Genomic DNA, 17,951 nt, shown 5'->3' on the forward strand with positions numbered 1-17,951 from the left:
CAGGCAGTGTTGTGATGGCTGTGTTGTTCTGATTGGTCCAGGTGCGTCTGCTGGGCGTCGTTTCTCAGGGGCAGCCCACTCTGGTCATAATGGAGCTGATGACCCGTGGTGACCTCAAGAGCTACCTGCGCTCCCTGCGTTCCACTGAAGTAGGACCTGTTTCTCAGAGCCATCTTCACATTGGTCAATTCTTCCTGGGGAAACACTAGGCAGCTTATTTAACCGTATTATTATTATTATTATTATTATTATTATTATTATTTCTAAGCAGATGCCCTTATGCACAAGACACATTTTAAAGCATTACAAAGTGCAGTAATACAATCACTACAAAATGCAATGAGCATACATCGTACTTCAATGAGATAACAGGTGCAGACATAATAGTTAATTGGTGATTGGCAGATCCACATTTTGAGATCAAGGTCAATCATCTGTAGTGACCACTTTCAATTCCGTGCATATGAATACAGAACTGTTGCCAAGAGCAAACAGAGGTCTGTAGAATTACTATTTACTATAATTTTGTTTGTTGGTATGCCTGTCCCCTTATGGAAGTGGCTTATATGGTTTCTATAGAATTTAATATAGCTACCTTTTATTTATTCCAGTATTGATCAACAACTATATTGAACTTATCCAAATTAATTTTGCTTTATGCAGGGCCTGTGTGCATCTGCCTTTCTTTCTGTGTCTTGAGAAGTCTGTAGCAGACAGAGACACTCAGTTCTCAAAACATTTGATTCTCCTTACCTTGACACTTTTAGGGGATGAGGTAAACACGATTACATTGATAACAAACCTTCCTGTTTCCAAATGCACTGAAATCTTTCGTTCTGCCCATTTACCTTGTGAATGGCACACACACACAATCCATGACTCAATTGTGTCAAGGCTTAATAATGTCTTTAACCTGTCTCCTCCCCTTCATCTATACTGAATGAAGTGGATTTAAGAAGATACACTCATAAGGGATCATAACTTTCACCTGGATTCACCCCCAGTCTATTTAATGGAAAGAGCAGGTGTTCCTCATGTTTTTTTACACTCCGTGTACGTATTAAATGTCTGTCCAAAATCAGGAACCCAATTCCAGGTGCTGTGCGAATGACACCGCCATCCTATAGTAAAAAAGTAAAAATCCATAACAATCATGATTAATGCTGCCCTGGGTACAACGACTTCATATGCGTTTCTACATGAAATTTGTAAAGGAGATGGTTATTATACATTTTAGTTTTGCAGGGTGCAAGTTCTAACTACTCAATACATCAAGGGTATCTGTGACAATGCAGACACTGTTGGGATCACAGATGTGATGCACAAACCCAAACACGTTTATTAAATACGGCACCAAAAACTGTGCAAACCAAAATAAAATGTTTCACGTCCACAGAAACGACTTGATTTTTTTTTTTTTTTAATTGTTTAATTGTTTTTTAAATTACCACAGCATTTTGTCCGTCCTTGGACAGAGGATTTAGTAGGTATATGATTATGCAACCTGTATTTGTAATATAAATAGCTAAACAACCAACATATGTGCATTGTATGATCTTTAGGAACCATTTGGTACAAGGGTTAGGAAGTTAGAAGCGCAATTCCCTTCTCCTAGGCCCAGACCTTGCAAGGATGTTTGTTGACTGCTGTGTTTGCCTCCTGTCCTAGAACTCTGCAGGCCACACTCTGCCCCCTCTGAAGAAGATGATCCAGATGGCAGGGGAGATTGCAGACGGCATGGCTTACCTCAACGCCAATAAGTTTGTCCACAGGGACCTGGCTGCCAGGAACTGCATGGTAGCTGAGGACTTCACTGTGAAGATTGGAGGTGAGAGCCTCCCCAAGACTCTTACAGCAGGCGTCACAGACATCCTTTAGCACTAGCTCTGGACTGCCCTACCTAAAATAAAAATCGGGAAGTCCAAGTCTAAGGTGAATGTGTCTGTGAAACCAATCCTTATTGTTGCTTTGTGTTGCTATTGATTTCATATCCATCAGTGTGGAAGCATAACATTTACAATTCTTGCATTGAAATTAAAAACAGCTTGGTTTTATAGGAAACTTTAAATTCACAAGGACTAGACAGATGGAAACCTACATGACCAGAGATGAATTTAAGCGTTTAAGCAATTAAGTGTTCTGGTGGAACAAAAATACCTTGTGCTTTCCAGGAGCTCTCACTACCACTAGAGTAGTGCCTGAAAGGGAAAAGCAATAGACTCCGTATTACAAGTGGACAAATATTTCCATGTGTACTAACTCTCCGTGGAGTGACTTAATTTTTGCACACCTGGTGTACAGATACCAACTGGAGCCGCCTGTATCCCTCAAACTGAGGAATTTATTAAGAGACAGCGTGGTGTCTTCTAAAATTCAAAGAATCCATTTTCTGCTTTCAAAAGAAAAGGAGCAACACGGAATTTAAAAATACTTAATTTACTGCCTAACATTGAGTCATTGTGTTTCCTTAGACTTCGGCATGACAAGGGATATATACGAGACGGATTACTATCGGAAAGGAGGGAAGGGTCTGTTACCAGTACGCTGGATGTCCCCGGAGTCCCTCAAAGATGGAGTCTTTACTACCAACTCTGACGTCTGGTAAGACTCCTCAGCCGTTCCATTGACAGTTTGTATAGTAAGAGGCTGGGACTCAAACGCTCGCTACTGGAGCACAGGACTGTTTATGACTGCACCCAAGAATATCTAAGTTATTATTTATCACTGTTTTTTAATGTATTAATTCATTTAAATAGTCATTCAGAGTTCTGGATTGTATTATTGCTTTCAAGGGGATTTGGGGATACATTCCTGTTTGGCCTCTGTATGTTCAAATCAGTGCTGGCAAACAGGCCATTAAATATGTCCTTGTGTTTTTTTATGTGTTATATATGCAGATAATGGTAAATATAAACCGAACCCCCTAAAAAAAATAAAAATGCTTTTACCTACATAATGACTGAATGACAGAAGATGGAAAATCCCTGCTCCCATGCTATGATAAAGCCCCTTTTGTTGTTTTCAGAATTATTTTTTTGTTTTATTTTGTTGTTTTTAATTCATGCTTTTTTCCCTCTTCCCTGAAAGTATCCCACAGCTCTGTCTAGTTTTATATTAAAGTTCCTCCAGATGTTTGCAAATTACAGGTTAGCGTTTGCCAGCAGAAAAATGAGCTTGCCCTCCCGCCCCCACCTCTCTCCATATCTCTCACTTTGAAGTTGCACAAATAAACCCAAGCAATGTGAGAACCATTCTCCCTCAGCCATTAGACACACTGTTAAATTAAGCTTTTTATTTTTTCTCTTCCTCCAAAAGCTGAAAAAGAAAAATACATACTTTGTGTCTCTGTCTTTGAAGTGACATTGAAGGTATTTGCCAGTTAGGTGCACAACAAGTTTGTAAGAGTTTTTGTGTTTCCAGGAGAGGAGGCAGCAAATGTAATATGTTTGTCTGTAGAAGTATGAATTATCATTTTCAGCCTGATATTTGCAGCATCCCTCTGCTCTTCAGAGCACAAATAGCAATTTGCATAATGAACAGCACATGGCTAAGTGAATTCTGTGCAATAGTTCAGTTTGTTTCATTTTTTTTTCTCCCCCTTTGTGAAGAAAGCCATTTTTTGTTGCCTTTCAATGTGGTTTTCATTTCCCTGCTGAACAGAATAGGCAGCTGGTTTTCTTCCTCAGTCTTCCTATTATTGTTCAAAGAAGAGAAGACTGGGTGGGGATAAAAATAATTCAACACTTGCTTGTGAGATCCGCTGGTCCTGTTGCAGCAGGTGCAGAGTCCATGTGAAAAGGGTGACGGTGATTAATGTCTGAGCTGAGCCACTATATTTGGGTGCAAACTTAATATAATCGACCCGTCTTGCTCCCCAGCCACATGACCCTCAAAGTTCCCATACAGAACATGCGGTCTAGGTAGTGTTGTGTGATTGTTCTCCCCATCCAGCTCGGTCAGAATACCTCCTGACCTCCTGAATCCCCTCATTTCATTACCACTTGAAAATAAACGCCTAGTTTGTGTATGTGTCTGCAGGCGCACTTTCCACAAGGAGCAGGAGGCTGATGGCCAAATGTTGCTGTGCTGAAGGGCCGAGAGCCCTAGACTGACCGCGCTCTGTTTGTCCCCTCAGGTCGTTCGGGGTGGTGCTGTGGGAGATCGCCACTCTGGCCGAGCAGCCCTACCAGGGAATGTCCAATGAACAGGTGCTGCGTTTCGTCATGGAGGGGGGCCTGCTGGACAAGCCGGACAATTGTCCAGACATGCTGTGAGTACATTCTGCTCTAGGGCTGCTTTACCACAGTCAATGCTTTTGTTGCTAGTGTGATTTGTTCCATTGCCCAGTCTGCAGTAAATGGTCTCTGGAGTTGGTCAAACAAAGCCTAGTAACCTCCGTGATGTGGACACATTTTTCATTCTCTTAGTTTAAAAAAATTAAAAAAAGCATAGTTGTGGCCAAATAAATTACTTTTGCATGTAAACCATTAACTGGACATTAATAACTTGTGACAAGCCTAGATATGTATATAAATGTGTATCTGTTTATCTCGGACGACATGACAACATTAAGAAAGAATGTACCACATTGCAATGAATGCAGCTTTTCTTAGCAGCAGTTAGTTTCATTTGGCTAGATCATCTTTTCCGAAGGATATTGACAGCCTTGAATACACATTTGCTGTCTTGCTTCCTGTATTGACTATGTAATTTCAACGCATCTGTGAAAGTGCCACTTTTTATAAGTTCTGTATTTTAACCCTTTCCGCTAAAGCCTTTTCAAGAAGTATTACCTGAAAATGTGTATTTGTATTTCTGTGCAAATTTGGGTTTTGAAAGATACAACTGACCTTCTTTAAGGAATAATGTAAATAAGAAAAAAATATATAATTTTTCCTTTTTAGGAAGAAAAGGGGTTGTAGGCTTCTGTGCAAGCATATATATGACGTAATTAAATACTTTTTTTCAGATGACACACATGTACACAACTCCTGCATTTTCAGTTTGTGAAAGTGCTGTTTAAAATATTTAAACTGTAATACAATTTTAAAGTAACCGAATTGGCTAGGCTAAGCTGAGTTTTGAGTCGGATCAGGTACTGTAGTCACCTGTTGGATGAATGCTTTCATTTGTTTATTTATTTTTAAATGAAAGTTATGGAAATGGAATCATCAACTCCCAATTCCGAAGTGACTGGAAAAGTGTTAATGGAGCAAGAGACATTCCTTGGTTGACTGACGCAATTGAAAGCCTGACTGATGCCATCTACACAAGCTTTTAAATAAAGACCAATGATATCATGACCCTGCTGCTTTGCTGGCAGAGTAGACCCTGAACAGAAAGCTGAAGCCCATAGAAGGGATGTCATGGCTTGTGAGTTAGGGATGCCTGTCATTCCTGTGGATAGAGAAGGTTGGCACAGGGACAGAACAGTCTTCAGTCAGCTCCTCTGTTTTTTGCTTATTATGTTGCTTGTATTTATTTATATATTTATATATATATATATATATTTGTGTGTGTGTGTGTGTGTGTGTGTGTGTGTGTGTCTAGAAGTTGAGATGGTTCATTTCATCCTGAGATGTACGTGTAGCACACAGAGCAGAGAATGTCTCTTTCTGGAGAGCTCTTGAACCCCTCCCAACTCAAATTAAAAGGTTTTGCCTTTATAAGAACAACATATAAAAAAAGGTTAGGGATGACAGGAGGCAACTTGGCATATCTTGCATGTTTGGTTACTAGTGATTTATTGATCCAAGGATCTCTTCCAGACATTTCCTTAGAATCTGCTTCAGTGTCTGGGTAACTTCTCTCCATAGCTGTTTGTTTGATAGAAGTACATTGATTTTTTTATAGGTGGTAACCCTGAAAATACGGTCTGTGTGTCATCTCCATGAATGCTGGAATGATCTGTGCAATGTATGGGGGCAAAATGCCCATACCACACAAAATGTATGCCCATACCACACAAAAAAATCTTCAAGTAAGGAATAGAAAATAACCAATTTATTAATGGGGTGCGTTAAATTTTAATATATAGATATCAGTATATATAGAGAGAAACAGGATTCCCAGATAATGTAATGTCAGTGGCCAGTTTTAGGATCCCACCATGCCACGTTTGATCTGAAGTTCCATTTTCTGTGTTCACTTCCTGTAATTAATATCCAGATTGACAGAGCGCCCAGAGGGAATTCTTGTGATTCTTTTTAATGTCACAGTGCCTTTTTAGAGGAAACGGTTATTATTTCCCTCTAAAAAGGAACAAAAGAGTGCTTTTATTTTATATACAAACCATGAAAGAAATGTCAGATTAACTTTTTTAATGTGTTTTGATCTGCTGTTTTTTTTGTAGGTTTTTTTAAATGGTACATTTCACTGCAGAATAGTCCAATTCTCTCCCATGCTTTTTATAATATCATGCAGTTTTTGATTGGATTGGTTTTAAGTAACCCACTAGTTTATTCATACTGCATAAGAAAATGCAGTATCTGCATTTTGTGAGAAGCTTTGAAATGTCAACAGTTGACAAACACACAGTTACTTGGAATGGAATTTCACCCTTTTTATATCCCCCCATATATATATATATATATATATATACACATCATATTTATTGTTATGTTTTAATCATCATTAAATATAGTCTCTTGGCTATTTCTCCTCCATCGTAAGTGTCAGGTTTAAGAAAGGCGAGATTGTTGTGGAGACGTAACATCCACGTGTTTCTATGGCGAAACCTCCTCGGTGTCCTGTTTTGCGAGACCATGTGGATTCTGTTTCTGGTAGGGAAGCAGGCAATCTGAATCGCAGAAACCAAAGCATGCGATAAACGCTGCTGTTCATTCCTTCACTTTTAATGAGCCTGCTGAGAATTGCAGAGGGCTGCCGAGTCAAGTGCTACAGAAATTAATCTTGGCTTTTCGAGATTCACAGGGGAGAGTGAGTGAGTGAACGAGAGAGCACAAGAAGCACAGAGGTCTGTTGACAGAGAGAGAAGGGAGGGAGTGGGGAAGCCTGGTTTGGAAGAAGTTCAGATGTGCAAGGAAATCCCTATATTAATGTTTATTTATTTATTTATTTGTTTATTTATTTATTTATTTGTTTGTTTGTTTATTTATTTATTTTCAATAGATAAAATTAGCTGCTTTGCTGACAAGGGATTATCCTGCAGTAAATGGCCTTTTCTTCAATTTGTGTTTAACAAAGATTAACTACATGGCTTTATGCAATTTCAAAACAAACTCAACAAATCAGGAAAATGTCTCGTTAGTTGCTTTGCCAAAATTAAATTATCAGGACTTTTCTACTTGGCAAGTAGATTGCAGCCGATTTGTGATTTATGCAATTGAACGTAGTAGCAGTAGATTCCATTTGGGCAATGTCTATTATACACTGTAATGTTTCACGGTCATTACATAGATTCAAGGTCAAAAGAGAAAAAACTAATAAAAAATCAAATTCAACAACCGTTAACAAAAAACAAGTGTGCTGCATTATTATAATGAGGGAACAAAGTCACAAATTTGAAGATGCCCTTCTTAATAGTCACTTGACAGTTTACAAACTCAAAAGTACAAAAGAAAAAGAAAGGTATTCGGAAGTGAAGGCCAAGAGGCATGAAAAAACAAACATGGCATATTGTCTAAAATTCCTATTGGAGGGGAAGAAAAACATATTAAGTAATCTGAAGGGGTGTATAACACATTTGTGCAGATTCCCACATCCCTTGTGCCACATATCTATATGAAACCATGGGGCTGGGGCAGGAATCAGACAGTTTTTTTCTTTAGTGTATTTTAAGGATTTCAGACCAGTAAGCACACGCAGGGACAGATGGCCCAGAATAAAATCCGCCAGCTAAGGGCAGTGAGACAGATTACTCAAGAACGCAGGACGTGGTCCAAGCATTACAGTAATTTTCACAGGAGGTCTTGGAACCTGTTTAACTATATGAAAGTAAACTTAATAGGCCCCTCTGCAGTGGTGAAAAACAAGCCCTGTACCCCCCAAGCTTGTGTCCTTCTAGGGGGGTAAACATTTTAAAGGAGAAGCTACGCACCCAGGGCAGGAGGACGGGGGGGGTGTTAGTGACGTAGGGCCCCTGAATTCCCTCACTGTGAGCTGGAATGTCTTGACCGCGGGCTCTGTGTGCTGTAGGGTGACAGGGCGGCCTGCCAGCGCTCCCAGCTGGCTCCTCAGGCCTTGCTTAAGGAAAGGGAGCTGGCAGGGCTTGGGCAAAGGTATTTCCAGGGTATTTATTTCACAGGGAATGAGAGTCCAAGGGTATTCTTAGCTTGTTTGTGTATAATTAAAGATGTGGTGACCTGCACTTAGAGCTACTTTTTTTGTTTTTGTTTACCATATTTTGTTTTCATTTTCTGTCTGTGTCTGTGTGCACATTGGTTTTTACATCACCATGTCTATTGCCTGCTTCTTCAATGGCAAGGTTTAATCCATAATAATGACAATAATGACTATTGCATTCATCTGTAAGTTTTAGTTTATTTTGGAGGTTGACTTATTGGCTTGCAGCCTAAAAGGTGTTTTATTACTATATGTAAAAAATATTTTTTAAAGTTTTTGTTGTTGTTTTTTGGTACACACCGCCACCCATAGACGGTAGGTTGTAATTGAAACAAGACTCATAATAGGAAAGGTCTGATTTAATCTAATCTGGAATCATCATCTGCTCTAGGAAGAATAGTGATCCATCTGCTTTATTGTAAGTAGTTTAACGCATCCTTGCATCAGAACCAATGGTTACTATTAGATTTTCACTTGGCAGACACTTTGATCTGATGCGATTGCATTGTTTTGGAATCGGGTGTCTTACTATGACTGTGGTTGGCCCCACCGCTGTAACGCCCCCCTGTGGAGATCTTTTCGACCCCCTCCTTCTACTCCTGTCTTCCTAACTCCGTTGTCTCCTGCAGGTTTGAGCTGATGCGCATGTGCTGGCAGTACAACCCCAAGATGAGGCCCGCCTTCCTGGAGATCATCAGCAGCATCAAGGACGAGCTGGAGCCGCCGTTCCGAGAGATGAGCTTCTTCTACAGCGAGGAGAACAAGCCGCCGGACACCGAGGAGCTGGACATGGAAACGGAGAACATGGAAAACATGCCCCTGGACCCCTCCTCCAGCCTGCAGCCCATCATCCCGCCATCCCAGGGAGGCACGGGGGGCCAGGCTCCTCCTCCGCCTCCTCCCCAGCAGGCCCCCCCGGCCCCCAGCTCCGGGCCCCAGACAGGAGCACCCCCACCCTCCTCAGTGTCCTCCTCAGCGGCCTCCCCCTGTTCCTCAGGCCTGGCTTTGGACAAGCATTCAGGACACAAGGCGGCCAACGGGCCAGTGGTGGTATTGAGGGCCAGTTTTGACGAGACGCAGCCCTACGCACACATGAACGGGGGGCGTAAGAACGAGCGTGCCTTGCCACTGCCCCAGTCGTCTGCCTGCTGATCCTGTACCCCCTCCCTCCCCCAATTTCAAGCAAAGCAAACACTTCTCCCCTCTCCTCCTCCTCAGAAACAGGTATCAACCCCCTCCATTCCTTTTTTTTTTTTTTTTAACGTTTGCTTGTTTGTTTCATGCCCCCCAAACCAATTGATGACAAACGAAAGCGGAAACAAAAGATATATATATATATAACCAAGTCGAAGACAGTTACGAGCCTACTGTACCTCAGTGGATTGTTTTTCATATTTTTATTACGATTATTATATTATTATTATTACTGATTATCAGATACATCAAAAAAAATACATAAAAAGAAAAAAACAACAACAACCTGCTGTTGCTGCACAAAAATGGAGACAGGATTGTGGACTGAATAAAAAAAAATAAAGGACAACCCTTCTTTCTCCAGTTTGCAGAATCTGTTTTTTTGGGGGGGTTTGTTAAATTACCACAGGCTGAACAGACTCCTGAGCAGAGCCCCCAGCCCCTGGAAACAAGGCCATGTTGTGGATTTTTTTTTTTTTGTGGGACATTTTTTAATTTAAAGGACAATTAAGCATATCTGCCAGCAAATCCAACAGAAAAGCACTTTTTTTGAGGGAATGAGAGAGAAGCGTGTTTTTTTCTTTTCTTTTGAAGTCGTCGTCAAATCCCCTCCTCGCACCACTCCACTCTTCACCTCTCTCCCTCTCTCTCTCTCTCTCTCTCCTCACTCTTTCTTTCTGTCTCTCTTTTCAAGTGGGGTGCCAGAGGCTGGATATTTATCGGGGGTAAAGGAGAATAGTTTTGATAGAAGGGATGGCTTTTCCTATGTTCCTCAGCGTGCATGGGCCATTGTCTGTAGATGTCACAGTAACCATTTTGGTTAATATGGGGAGGAGAATGAGAGGAGAGGGGTCTTTTTTTGACTCTGCCAAATTTTTGCCAAATTTGAACTTTTTTCATAAATGTTTATTATTTGTTCACATGAACCCCTTGTTCCTTTTTTCTTGTACATGAAAGGAAGATAAAAACAAGCGACAACACTCCACATTTACACTGGTGTAACCCCCGCCCCCCCAGTTTTCTCCTTCCCAATTACAATCAACAGAATAAAAGGATTTTTTTTTCTTTTTCTTTCTTGCTTTTGATTTTGATGTTACGCTTTTTGTTCTGCTTCACATTTCATCCAACAGCTGTTCCTTGACGTGAAGAGAATACGCAAGCAACAAGAGGAGGAATAAGACAATAACAAAAACAAAAATGCTGGAACAAGAAGCAAAAAGGACCTAGCGCCAAAAAAATTAAATCAAAAGATGCAATGAACACAGGAAAAAAAAAAAAAAAAAAATCAGAAGGGACTGGTTACAAAATGATGAAACGCAATGAACACAACCTCAAACACAAAGATTTGCAAATGGCAAGTGAGGCATTGTGTTACACCAGGGCGTTTGTAGACTTGTAGACGGTAGTCTCTCTCTCAATACAATTCAAACATTTCTATACTGGTCTTACAGTTGTATGTTAGACCGCGGATCATTTGCATACACATCGTTTGTTTGTGTCACTTTTATAACTTTTTTACGGTTCAGATGTTCATCTATATGTCTGTACAGAAAGAAGCTGCTATTTTATTCTTTTTCCTTTGTGGGTGTAATATATATATATATATATATATATATATATATATATATATATATATATATATATATATAACATTTTTAAATCCTTCAGGTTTAATCTTTTACCGTTTCCACTATAGCCCATTTTCTTATGCTTTATACTGTAGCAAAAAAAAGAGGAAAAACAAAAAAAAGAAAAAAGGTAGTTTTTATTTGAAATTGCATTGGTTTCTTTCTTCTTCTTTATATCTTTATCCTCATAAAGGTTATCTGTTTTTTTGCCACATATTGTCCAATGCCTTCTATTTTTTTAAAATGGATACATTTTCTTTTGTTTTCTTTTTTTGGTAGAATTATACTTTATTATTATTAATATTATTATTATTATTATTATTATTATTATTATTATTATTTTCTTATGGACACCTTAGCTCCATGCGTGAGCGTGTACTCTTGGCGCCCTTGTATCAGTTGTTTAGCACTGCGTTCAGATCTGCCGCCTGGGCGTGATTCAAACTCAGGTCAAAGTAATGGTTTTACTTTCTCCATACATTCTCATTATTGTCCATTAGTAGTTTCACTTTTCTGACTTTTTGTTTTATTTTTTATTTTTTGGCCAACTCCCCCTGCCACCTCCACCATCCAGTAAATGTGCAGTGCACCCCTCGCCTCCCCAGCAGCACATTGGTTACAGCAGTGATGAGGTCATAGTCAACGGTTCTTGCCCCATCCCATCTTTTTATCTTTATTTGGCGTGTTTGTATTAATAATGTCTGGTACTTTTAACCCATCATACTCACTTTTAGAGCTCTATTGTGCATTTTGGCAATTGGTCAGTCGTTTTTTTTTTTTTTTTTTTCTCTCCTCCAAAATGTTTAACCAGCTGGAGCCCCACTCTACCTTAACAGGAACACACACATGGACACAGGTATTTCCAGAAAACATGTCAGCACTGCAGCGGCTTTATTACTGTTTGCGCTGGTCAAACACTTTGTGTGGACAGTCATGTCTAGAGAGAATCTCTCACATAGATCACCTGTGCCTGACCTTGTAAACTTAGAGTCGTGAAAGGGTTTAAATTAGGACTGACGCACCCATGTACACTAAGCCATCTCTGCGGGGAATTTAGTGGACCCTGCTGGAAGACCCAGGACTTCCATTCACATCTGATCTCAAAATGTAATGATTTTGAGTAAGGATGGGTTTAAATACCAAGTAAACCACATATTGTTATTTTAAGACATTTCAGCATAGAAATAAATTGGTTGAGTGGGCGTTCAGTTTGTAATGCTCTTGTGTATGTGTGTGCTTGTCTAGGTGTCTGTCAGTATCTCATGAGGGTGTGTGTGTGAGTTTGTATATGTACTGTATATACATATGCACACACATTACTAAGAAGGTATTCTATGTAGAATCTTCATTTAGTTTTTGTTTTGAGATATCAGTTTGTTACTGTAAAAATATATATATATATTTTTTCTTTTTCTTAATTTCAAATACTTTCTTTGTATTCATGACCGGGGGACTATTTTAGGTTTATTTATTATTTCTTTTCCTTTAAACATTTATCTACCTCACTCATATATATATATATATATATATATATATATATATATATATATATATATATATATATATATATAAAATACACACACATATACATATACACCTGTGTGTGTGTGTGTGTGTGTGTGTGTGTGTATATATATATATATATATATATATATATATATATATATATATATATATATATATATATATATATATATATATATATATATATATATAATGTGTATAAAACAAAACTACATCTCACTTTCTTTCTCATTAGCCTGTAAGGACAATATTACTTTTCTCTGTATCCGGGTAAACCTCATTAACAACACAAACCACAATCTCTCTCAAGCAGACTGGAGAGGATGGGGGGATCTCAAAATGGAGGGGTTGAAAACATCAGACTCAATAGTAATGCAACTGGCCAGAACTAAACTTTTAGATTTTAGGTGCATTTTCCACAGTGCTTTCTCTGTTTAAGCAGATTTCAAATGCAGTCCTGACGCATGCTAAGGCTGTTAATGTGTTTTTTAGTCCAAGTGGGTAGATAAAAAGATGATGAGGTGCATTTGTTTTTGCTTGTTCATTAAAGGTTAATTAATTGTGGTTGTATGACCCCTAATATAGTGCCCCTATAAGTAATCCGAACATTCTGAAATTGTAATTAATAAAACCATGAAACAATTTTAATTACTCAGTGCTGACCAAGGCTATTTCTCTGCTCGTCTGGCACACCTCCATTCCTGACATCTCCCCTCCGCTTCTTTGCACATATTATTTTCCACAACCAGAGATCCTCAGAATATACAGCTGGCTATGAGGGTTTTGCTGAAACTGTACTTTTTGTTACGTTTTAGTTTGAAATATTATTCTATGTAGATGGGTTTAAAACAAATCTATACTTAAAAGAAGAGCAAAAAAAAAAAAAGGAACATAAAAATTCGATGCTGTCGCAATGTGCAATTGCATAGGCAGTGGGAATAGAGATAGATTGAAGTCAACAGCACGAGCTTTGGAAACCTAAACCACCCCTGATGGGTCTTGGTACAAACCTATTTTTTCCCATTTTCCACAGGGTCTGTGTTTGCCAGTCATGATGTTTTGCGTGTTGCACATACGCTGTGTGTGTTTCTCATGGCTGTATGTTTTGAATTTCTTTAGAACCAAGGATTGAAACTGGGTTGTTTCTGTTTGCTATATAATTCTCTGTGACATTATGGAAAAACCAACAAAGATGCCCAAGAGTCCATGTAATTATGGCGTAAATATTCCTGGGTATTGACTGACTGATGACTAAATGGGAACACTGCATCCTTAAAATTAAACCTTTTCTAGGGAAAACCGCGGTCAGGTTTTAACTTGAAACTTGGAGATCCCTATACACCCGCCCCCCCGCCCACCAATCAACCCATGCTTAAGCCTGCAAAACATGTGCCTTTATTGGAGTGGTTGGTCAGTGTAGCAAATGACTTGTGATTTAAAAGGTTTTCCAGAAATCTGTGGCTTGGCCTGTTCCCTTTTCACCTTGCCAAGTAGAGCTCTTCCACTCCCCTTACTTCCCCTTTCGCTGGATAATTTGACAGCCATCTCTTGATGCTTTTCAAAATCCACAACATGTCCTAATATCAAGTCTGGAGTGGTTTGGTCCCAAAGCTGGAGCTAAATGGTGGGGGATGCTGCTAGAACGACCTTGTTTTATATTGACGCCCTTTAGGAGTTGGTGCAGAGACGCTTCAATGCGAACGAAAGACTGGGATGGGGCTGACAGTGACAAAAACCAAACGGGGAGGACCCATCTTCCCTGGAGCAGCATCTCTGGGTTGCTGAGCTGTTAGCCTGGAGGGGAAAGGGTAGGGACAGGGGAGGGCGAGGGAGGGATTGGGAAGGGGCTCTGTGCCATATTGCTTATAGCCCACATTCTCTTGCTCTGCCTCAAGCTCAATCTGGTGCTAGTTAACTGTTAGCCAAAAAAAAGAAAATCCAGCCGAGAGCTTGTAATGTATCTTCCACCAGGATGGGAAACTGCTCTTAATTTCACACTGTTGGTACTTCTTCCCTCACCCCCCACCTATGACTATCTGTTCTGGACAGTTTAATGAAGAAAGGAAAAATGAAAATAAAAAAGTGCCCAACTGTGTACCACACACACACTTTTGTTGATTCCATCCCCCTTCCTACTCTCTCAGATTATTTGGTATAAGGAGGCTTTGTTTTTTTCTTTCCTCATGGTTTACCTTTCTCAAGGACAGTACATTTTTACCAAGTAGACTTCAAGTTCTATCTTTCTCAGGGCTTATTGGCCTTTTGTAGTTTTCTTTACAAGAGTTGGGAGCAGGACCTCTTACCTGCATTCCTGTCTCGGTTGCTGCTGCTGCAAAGAGTTGTGATGTTAAGGCCTGGTCCTCATGATGCATGTCCAGAGGGGAGGGGGTGTGAAAGAGGTGGCACTGACTCCAAATATATTCACACTGCATGATCAATGTTTTCAGGACATGCATTGCAAATGGAAACATTTCCAGATTTGGTAGAACTGAAGGAGTAAATGGAGAGACAAAAAGGGAGCAAGTGAGAGCAGAAGAATGAAATTGTCTGTTGTTGTTGAAGTTCAAACCAGAGATGTCAAAGATACAGAACTGCAGAACTCAATTGGGCTGAGGGCGTGGGGCTGAAGAGAGGGGCGGAGAAACGTTTGTGGTTCAAGAGTGACGAAACACGGCCGTTTTCCATGAAGATGAAAATCATTTTGAATTGAGGACAGCAATGGAAATTGGGTTGATGCTACAGTGGCACACTGCTGGATAGAAATGCTTTTTTTGTTTGTGGTACTTGTAAAAATAAAGAAATAAAAGTTAAATCCTAGGTGATCACCAGTCTAACAAGGCCTTGTGCTTATGTTGTTGCGTTTGTATATGAGTGCAAGTGTATCACAATTAGGTGTAGTGTATCAAGATTTAATGTCTTTATAATAAGAAATGGATATCGGTTCTATTTATTATTTTTTTGTTTAGTTTAATTCAGTGATAAAATGGAGATAAGTTGGCCTGTTGAAAAATGAATGTCAGTTTACATTGAATGCTGCCAGATTTTTTTTATTTAAAAAAAAGATTTTCTTTTTTTCTTTTTCACAAAACATACTGCTACACACAGGCAAACACACCAAGGACAACAGGACAGCAATGTCCAGTAGATTACGGGTAGTCATGACAGAGAGGGGGAAAAAATGAATAGAAAAAAGTTTACAAAAATAAATTTTGTGATTTTTAGCATTTATAAGAAGTACTTGGTGCATTGTCAGTTTTTGGAACCCTGGAGAATGATCTAGTCGGTTTATTATTATTATTATTATTATTATTATTATTATTATTATTATTACTACTACACTTTAGATTTTCTTCAAAAAGTTGTATATGCAAACCTCAGGTTTAAAGAGTTGAATTTATAATGCATAAAATTGCAATAATGAACTTGAGGTTTATACATTTCATTTCCAGGCAGTTTTTAGTTTTAATTTCGCTTGGCATTCCTACATGCTACAAATAAGGGGCCTTGATCTACTGAAACAATCTTTTTTTTTCTTCATATTTTGGAATGGACTCTTTTCTTACCAAAGCCTTTAGCTCTGTGTCACTAAATGAAAACCAACATTTGTTTGAACAGTTTGGCTGGTACTGTATAATCTTCCAAGTTCTGTATCTGAAGTCTCTTGGTTTTCTCACAAAACAATTCTAGTTCATTTGGGATCATTTTATCATTTCTCTTACTGTACATCCTCAAACATAATGTTTTTTTTTTTTTGTTCTCGTTTTTCTTTTTTTGTTCATTAAATTTTTATTTTTTTATAAATAATCGAGAAGGAAGCCCTACAGTTAAGGTTTGGTTAATTATAGGCACCTGTTGATGAAAAAGCCAGTTTATTGCTGGCCAGATACACTGCTCAATTTAATATATTGTATTTCTACCAACAAATTCAAACCTATCTAATCAGCGGTATTGTAAAGGCAGTGGTGGGAGAGAAATGTAGAATGCTGTGAAATGCATCATATAACTCCATAGACATCTCACTTATAATTAGGGTTTTATATTCTTGGTGGGGGGTGTTATCTTTCAGTTTGTTTTTGCTTTTGTATAACTGCATCCCTTACTCAATAAATCCTCATTTTAAAAATCACTGCCTTTTAGAGGGTTAATTAAGGTGTGAATCGTAAGTTCAACTACAGGTGCCTGTAAAAAAACAAACGAAAAAGAAAACAAAACCATATTTTTGTACATACTGTAATCTGTTGAAGGGTAAAGCAATAGAAAAAAAAGAAAGGCATTGTGGTTTTCAGTCAGTGTGTTGCCAGAGAATCAGCCTCTGGTTAGGTCGAGTGGGGGCCAGTGGTGAAATTGTGAGGAGATGTTTGCAATGTCCTGGTACTTTTTAGAGAATGGGGCACCTTGAATAATCCAAAACTGATGGTAAACACACTCAAAAGACCATAGGAACAAAGAGGATCTGTTTTGTAATCAGTCTAGTTTTCCCATTCCTTTTCCCCCGAAGTTGAAATGCCTGGCCATTCCTCGACCACATCTCAAGATCAGAACAGGATTTTATGTTTTTCATTACAAAAATCCCATCAAATAACTAGAAGCTCTCTCCCCACAAACCTGCTTTCTTTGTTGATGTTGTTCCGCTATAAAATTTTGTGTGTGGGGGGGGGGGAAGTCTGTGTTTCATTATAATTAAAACTTTGTTTTAAATTAAACTGCTAGCATTTTCCCAGATGAAGGGCACACAAGATGTAGGGCTGTTTTGGCCAGTGTGCAGTCAGATGGACTCAAACCAACAAACTTGTCTGTTCTTATCAGTCCACTGCAGCTTCCAAAGGAAACACAAAACATAATTTAATGTCATTTCCTAAGCTTGACTGTGAAGACGAGGTTTCCCTTAATTAACATTGTGTGTTCAGACCTAGTTTCCCAAGGATTTTCCCTCTCCGGCATTGAAGCTCCCATCAGAAAAAAGTTTAACCAGCTGAAATGTTTCTTTGTTTGGTTATGTACCAGTCCTCACATTGCATATTTGAAGTTTTCTTGTAAATGTGTCTTTTAAAATATGAATGATCATTTGCTTCAATTTTACCACTGGAATATCATCATAGAACTGATGTTGGAAACAGTACCTTTTCCAGTTTGTTTTTTTTCTTGTTTAAAAAAAAAAAAAAAAAAATGAAAAAAAAAGGCCAATTTGTTACAAAGAATTTGCTGTGTGTAAATTATTCATACAAATTCCTGTGTTTATATTAAAATGATTCAGTAGATTGAAAAAAAAGTTTCAAATGTTTTTTGTATATTCTGTTGTAA

General features: G+C 38.8%; 1 protein-coding gene across 1 annotated transcript in view; it reads left to right on the forward strand.

Annotated features, from left to right (window-relative positions):
• Positions 1-10,568, forward strand: part of igf1ra (insulin-like growth factor 1a receptor) — a 143,889-nt gene extending 133,321 nt beyond the window's left edge. The window contains exons 17-21 of the mRNA XM_066701948.1: positions 42-149; positions 1,669-1,828; positions 2,472-2,601; positions 4,136-4,270; positions 8,934-10,568. Coding sequence (XP_066558045.1) covers positions 42-149; positions 1,669-1,828; positions 2,472-2,601; positions 4,136-4,270; positions 8,934-9,456 — 1,056 coding nt within the window. The 3' untranslated portion in view covers positions 9,457-10,568. The remainder of the gene's footprint in view (positions 1-41; positions 150-1,668; positions 1,829-2,471; positions 2,602-4,135; positions 4,271-8,933) is intronic.
• The last annotated feature ends 7,383 nt before the right edge of the window (positions 10,569-17,951 follow it).

This window comes from Amia ocellicauda, chromosome 4 (genome assembly GCF_036373705.1).
Source record: "Amia ocellicauda isolate fAmiCal2 chromosome 4, fAmiCal2.hap1, whole genome shotgun sequence".
Classification (NCBI taxonomy): Eukaryota; Metazoa; Chordata; class Actinopteri; order Amiiformes; family Amiidae; genus Amia; species Amia ocellicauda.